General features: G+C 51.3%; 1 protein-coding gene across 1 annotated transcript in view; it reads left to right on the top strand.

Moving 5' to 3' along the window:
- The first annotated feature begins 4,990 nt into the window (after positions 1-4,990).
- gpatch1 (G patch domain containing 1) overlaps positions 4,991-7,112 on the top strand; it is a 50,918-nt gene continuing 48,796 nt past the window's right edge. Inside the window, exon 1 of the mRNA XM_059651808.1 lies at positions 4,991-5,071. Within this exon, the coding sequence (XP_059507791.1) occupies positions 5,011-5,071 (61 nt within the window). The 5' untranslated portion in view covers positions 4,991-5,010. The remainder of the gene's footprint in view (positions 5,072-7,112) is intronic.

Genomic DNA, 7,112 nt, shown 5'->3' with positions numbered 1-7,112 from the left:
CTGTTGGAGGGTCAGTGCTGAGGGAGCGGACACTGTTGGAGGGTCAGTGCTGAGGGAGCAGGCAATGTCGGAGGGTCAGTGCTGAGGAGCACTGCACTGTCGGAGGTTCACTGCTGAGGGTGCGGGCAGTGTCGGACAGTCAGTGCTGAGGGAGTGCCGCACTGTCGGAGGGTCAGTGCTGAGGGAGCAGGCACTGTCGGAGGGTCAGTGCTGAGGAAGCGGGCACTGTCGGAGGGTCAGTGCTGAGGGAGCGCCACAATGTCGGAGTGTCAGTGCTGAGGGAGCGGGCACTGTCGGAGGGTCAGTGCTGAGTGAGTGGGCACTGTCGGAGGGTCAGTACTGATGGAGCGGTCACTGTTGGAGGGACAGTGCTGAGGGAGTGGGCACTGTCGGAGGGTCAGTACTGATGGAGCGGTCACTGTTGGAGGGACAGTGCTGAGTGAGTGGGCACTGTCGGAGGGTCAGTGCTGAGGGAGCGCCACAATGTCGGAGTGTCAGTGCTGAGGGAGCGGGCACTGTCGGAGGGTCAGTGCTGAGTGAGTGGGCACTGTCGGAGGGTCAGTACTGATGGAGCGGTCACTGTCGGAGGGTCAGTGCTGAGGGAGCGGGCGCTGTCTGTTGGTGTTTAAAAGTTTCCGCAATGCTGTAGCCAGCCACTGGACTTTGTGATATAAATTGCAGCCAGTGTGCGTCAGCCTCTTCAGAAAGTGTACCTCGGTGAGAGTGTGCCCCTTCTGTGTCAGTGGGAGGAATGAGGGTTTGAGGGAGAAGTGCAGGGTTTATTATTGCTTGTTTTAAGAGACTGATCTCTCCAATGCCTGTCGGAATGATTGACTACTTCCTGATGGCAACTGTTGCCTCTGTGTGGACAATCCAATATTTATCCACAATTTCCCGGTTCGTGCCCAATGTGACCAGGCAGACGTTCTCTGGTTCCTGTGAGAAGGAGTTTTGATGGCCCTGAGTGATTCTCACTTGTTGGCCATTACTGTGGAAGGACTGCAGAATCTCTGCCTCATCGGGGTTAGTGACCAGTTTGTCATTTTCCTGCCAATCTAACAGGTCCACAGTCAGTTTTTCTACATCTGCTCTGTGTGTGAAAACAATTCACATTCCCATACTTTCATGTTGTGAGTTTCTTTTACTGTTTTTCATATATTTGTCCACTAAGACGCTCTATCCACCCCCCTGCTCTCACTGTTAGGCTTTCTGTGATTCAATATGTTTTCTGCCGGAGATCTCTTCTGAGAGCCTGTAATGCAGAAGTAATTTCATTTCGGAGAGACAGAACTTTTGTGTGCATTAATGAGTTTGGTGAGTGTTGAGGCTTATAGAGGTCATCTTAGAAAGGCCAATCACAGACAGAACACTCACAAAAAGTACGTCAGCAACCCCCCCCCACCCCCGCCAGCGTTTCACAGCTAATGAAACGCTGTTTAAAGCAGAATCTCTCGGTTATTGCTGCCCCAAACACCCACATCAGATCCTCATCCACTGCAGCTCCGACTTCAACACCATTGTGCCCCCCCCCAAGAGCCCAGGACAGTAAGAAACTCCAGAAGGTGGTGTACACAGCCCGGACCATCACAGAAACCCACCTTCCATCCATGGACTCTATTTACACGGCTCACTGCCGCGGAAAGGCGGCCAACGTCAAAGGCCCATCACACCCCGGTAATGATCTGCTACAAACCCTTCCGTCAGGCAGAAGATACAGAAGCTTGAACACACGCAGCAGCAGGTTCAGGAACAGCTTCTTCCTGGCCGTTATTAGACTGATGCACAGACTCGCTAACTTCAAATTACGCTGATCTTGTTAATGTTGCTCTTGTCAATCACATGCCCTGTGTGATGTACCCTGTTTGTCTCTGTCTAAGTCATTTTTCACCCTCTGATCTGTATGTCCTAGCTTACTATGATCCGCCTGTACTGCTCATTAACAAAGCTTTTCACTGTACTTAGGTACATGTGACAGTAAATCAATCAAATTAAATTGAAGCCAATGTGATCACAGCAAGATCCTGTAAGCCGAGAATCCTGGCTCTAGAAACAGCACTGATGCAGAGATTGGCTTCCCACTGAAGAGCAGAGAGTGTTCGTGCTCGGACCCTGATCTGTCTGTTGGAGAGCTTTCTGAGTGTAGCACTGTGTGTGTTTGCTGGGCTTCTCTCTGTCAGAAACTTACCTTCTTTACTGAGCATGGAAAGTGCAAATCAATTTCAGCCACAATGTGCAGCCACAAGAAACACTGCATTATTAACCCTGGGCCCCCCTCAATTCTTACCCCCAGTGAGAACCACAATTTCCACTGCCTAACGAAGGCCAGGCATGAGGTATTCAAGTCAGACACCCCAGACCTACCCAGGAAATCCAGATGTGATCTCTGCAAAGCCATTACAGATGCCAAGAGACAGCAATGGGCCGAGTTAGAGGCACAAACCATCCAGATACAAACTCACCACCTGTGACAAGGTCAAACAGGATACAAAATGAAGCAGAGCAAGAGAGTGGACAAAAACACATCCCTCCCTGATGCGCTCAATGCTCGGTCTGAGCAGAATGCCAGTGGTATCGTGTCAGCTGCCCCAGCAGCGTGGGACACAGCCACATCTCTGCTGCAGACACCAGGTTGGTTTTCCTGACAATAAGCCTGAGGAAAGTGACGGTCCTGTACGAAGTCCCTGCCGTGGACAGGTTGCCAACATCAAAGACCGATGCTACCCAGGTAATGCTCTACTACAACCTCTCCTGTTGGGCAGAAGGTACAGAAGCTTGAACACATCAACAGGTTCAGGAACAGCCTCTTCCCAGCTATTATTAGACAGATGAATGGACTTTCTAACTTCATCGAAAGTTGGCCTTGCTTTGTGCATCTCCTGTGCGGTGTAACCTGTGTGTCTCCCTTTATCTAAACACCCTGTGATTTGCCTGTACAGCTCGCAAACAAAGCTTCTCACTGTACTTAGGTACCTGTGACGTCAACAAATCAAATCAAATCATCCTCGCTTACGAATCCCTTTAAGCGCCACGATTATTCCTCATTGAAATCCTCTGTTAAAACACACACTCTGATTCCCTATTGGCTGATCTTTGAGGATCTGCAAGGATCATTTCTTGAGCCCTGACTGGTCACAAATTTTATGAATCATTTGGATGTGGATACCAAATATAACATTTTAGCTGTAAGATGGATGCAAAAAGACTCCAAGGAGAATCAGGGATGACACGGTGTTAAGCTGAATGAACACAGCGCGCCAAGCAGCATCAGAGGAGCAGGAAGGCTGACGCTTTGGGCTTAGACCCTTCATCATGATAGCCTATAAAATTCTAACACAGGACGAGACAGATTTGATGGAAAGATGTTCCCGATGGTAGGGCGGGGGAGTCCTGGGTCATAGTTTAAGGATAATGACTAAATCTTTAAGGACTGAAGAGAGAAGAATTTTCTGAGAAAGGAGAAGTATCTTCACCCAGAGAGTGGGGAGCCTGTGGAATTTACTAATGTAGAAGACACTGAGGATAAAGCATTGAGTTTTCAAGGAGGAGGTGATTTAGATCTGGTGACTGAAGGGGTCAAGGGATATGGAGGGAGGACAGGATTGGGGTGCAGAGCTGTATGATCAGCCATGATCATACAGAATGCGGGAGCAGACTGAAGGGCTGAATGGCCTCCTCCTGCTCCTACCTTCTACATTCTCTTTTGAAGTGTGAGGTCATCAACTTTGGTCGGAGAAACAAAGTGCAGAGTATTTGTTAAATGGGAAGGGATCAGGTGGTGCTAATGTGCCAAGGGATCTGGGTGGCCCTGTTCATAAGTCACTGAAAGCTAGCATGCAGGTTTAGGAAGCAATTAGTAACTGGCCAATATTCCAAGAGGATTTGAGTCCCGGAGTAATGGTGTCTCGCTGCTGTTGTACAGAGCCTCAGTGATTGCTCTTGGATTATTGTCAATAGTTTTGGTCTCCTTATCTAAGGAAGGATATCCTTGCCACAGAGGCAGATCTATATAGTTCATATTTCATTGGTTGTTCCCGGGACCTCTCTTGTAATGTCTTCCTTCCTGGAACTGGTGACAAGGTTGGTCCTTGGGACAGCGTTGGGGGCAGTTTCTGGCCCGGGATTCCTGTGGCCTGGAGTGGCAGCCTTGCAGTGGTACTGTCTTTTCCAAACCCAGGAGCTGGGAATTGTTTTATTTATACTTTCTGTTTTTTATAATCCATGCCTCCGCACCGTGGTATTGTGTCTTAAACACTTCTCACTTTCTTCTGTAAATAATACAATAAATGACAGTACTGTTCATTATCACCTCTCAGTGATCCCTCACGTCACGCTCTGTGATCCCTCATACATCACACTCTGTGATCTCTCATGTCACACTCTGTGATCCCTCACGTCACGCTCTGTGATCCCTCATGTCACACTCTGTGATCCCTCACACATCACACTCTGTGATCTCTCACGTCACACTCTGTGATCCCTCATGTCACACTCAGTGATCCCTCATGTCACACTCAGTGATCCTCATACATCACACTCTGTGATCCCTCATGTCACACTCAGTGATCCTCATACATCACACTCTGTGATCCCTCATGTCACACTCAGTGATCCTCATACATCACACTCTGTGATCCCTCACGTCACGCTCTGTGATCCCTCATGTCACACTCAGTGATCCCTCACGTCACGCTCTGTGATCCCTCACATGTCACACTCAGTGATCCTCATACATCACACTCTGTGATCCCTCACGTCACGCTCTGTGATCCCTCACATGTTACACTCAGTGATCCCTCATACGTCACACTCTGTGATCCCTCACGTCACACACTGTGATCCTTATACGTCACACTCTGTGATCCTTATACGTCACACTCTGTGATCCTCACACGTCACACGCTGGGATTTCCACCTATTTAGACACGCTGCTGTCCCGTGATCACGCCCCCTGGCTGTGATTGGTTGTGTTTGACACCCCAGTGAACTCTGACCCGTGACGCACGATCCAAGATGGCGGCGGACGATGATGAGGATTTTGTTTATTTTGGGGCCGCGTTGGAGCCGCTGGAGGGTAAATACCCGGGGAAAGGGAGTAAATACCCGGGGAATGGGGGTAAATACCCGGGGAAAGGGGCTAAAAACCCGGGGAAAGGGAGTAAATACCCGGGGAATGGGGTAAATACCCGGGGAATGGGGGAAAAACCCGGGGAATGGGGGTAAATACCCGGGGAAAGGGGCTAAAAACCCGGGGAAAGGGGGTAAATACCCGGGGAATGGGGTAAATACCCGGGGAATGAGGGTAAATACCCGGGGAATGGGGTAAATACCCGGGGAATGGGGGTAAATACCCGGGGAATGGGGTAAATACCCGGGGACTGGGGGTAAATACCCGGGGAAAGGGGCTAAAAACCCGGGGAAAGGGAGTAAATACCCGGGGAATGGGGTAAATACCCGGGGAATGGGGGAAAAACCCGGGGAATGGGGGTAAATACCCGGGGAAAGGGGCTAAAAACCCGGGGAAAGGGGGTAAATACCCGGGGAATGGGGTAAATACCCGGGGAATGGGGGTAAATACCCGGGGAATGGGGGTAAATACCCGGGGAATGGGGGTAAATACCCGGGGAAAGGGGCTAAAAACCCGGGGAAAGGGAGTAAATACCCGGGGAATGGGGTAAATACCCGGGGAATGGGGGAAAAACCCGGGGAATGGGGGTAAATACCCGGGGAAAGGGGCTAAAAACCCGGGGAAAGGGGGTAAATACCCGGGGAATGGGGTAAATACCCGGGGAATGAGGGTAAATACCCGGGGAATGGGGTAAATACCCGGGGAATGGGGGTAAATACCCGGGGAATGGGGTAAATACCCGGGGAAAGGGGGTAAATACCCGGGGAAAGGGGGTAAATACCCGGGGAAAGGGGCTAAAAACCCGGGGAATGGGGTAAATACCCGGGAACTGGGGGTAAATACCCGGGGACTGGGGGTAAATACCCGGGGAAAGGTGGTAAATACCCGGGGAATGGGGTAAATACCCGGGGAAAGGGGGTAAACACCCGGGGAATGAGGGTAAATACCCGGGGAATGGGGTAAATACCCGGGGAATGAGGGTAAATACCCGGGGAATGGGGTAAATACCCGGGGAATGAGGGTAAATACCCGGGGAATGGGGTAAATACCCGGGGAATGGGGGTAAATACCCGGGGACTGGGGGTAAATACCCGGGGAATGGGGGTAAATACCCGGGGAAAGGGGGTAAATACCCGGGGAAAGGGGCTAAAAACCCGGGGAATGGGGTAAATACCCGGGGACTGGGGGTAAATACCCGGGGACTGGGGGTAAATACCCGGGGAAAGGTGGTAAATACCCGGGGAATGGGGTAAATACCCGGGGGATGGGGGTAAACACCCGGGGAATGAGGGTAAATACCCGGGGAAAGGGGGTAAACACCCGGGGAAAGGGGGTAAACACCCGGGGAATGGGGTAAACACCCGGGGACTGGGGGCAAACACCCTGGGACTGGGGGCAAACACCCGGGGAAAGGGGGCAAACACCCGGGGAATGGGGGTAAATACCCGGGGACTGGGGGTAAACACCCGGGGAAAGGGGGCAAACACCCGGGGAAAGGGGCTAAATACCCGGGGAATGGGGGCAAATACCCGGGGAAAGGGGGCAAATACCCGGGGAAAGGGGGCAAATACCCGGGGAAAGGGGGCAAATACCCGGGGAAAGGGGGTAAATACCCGGGGAAAGGGGGTAAATACCCGGGGAGTGGGGGTAAACACCCGGGGAAAGGGGCTAAACACCCGGGGAAAGGGGCTAAACACCCGGGGAAAGGGGGTAAACACCCGGGGAATGGGGGTAAACACCCGGGGAAAGGGGGTAAATACCCGGGGAATAGAACATAGAACATTACAGCACAGTGCAGGCCCTTCGGCCCTCGATGTGGTGCTGACCTGTCATACCGATCTCAAGTCCATCTAACCTACACTATTCCATGTACGTCCATATGCTTATCCAATGACGACTTAAATGTACCTAAAGTTGGCGAATCTACTACCGTTGCAGGCAAAGCGTTCCATTCCCTAACTACTCTCTGAGTAAAGAAACTACCTCT

Source organism: Stegostoma tigrinum, chromosome 16 (genome assembly GCF_030684315.1).
Source record: "Stegostoma tigrinum isolate sSteTig4 chromosome 16, sSteTig4.hap1, whole genome shotgun sequence".
NCBI lineage: Eukaryota > Metazoa > Chordata > Chondrichthyes > Orectolobiformes > Stegostomatidae > Stegostoma > Stegostoma tigrinum.
Note: the sequence above shows the minus strand (reverse complement) of the source record. Positions and strands in the feature narration are given on the sequence as shown.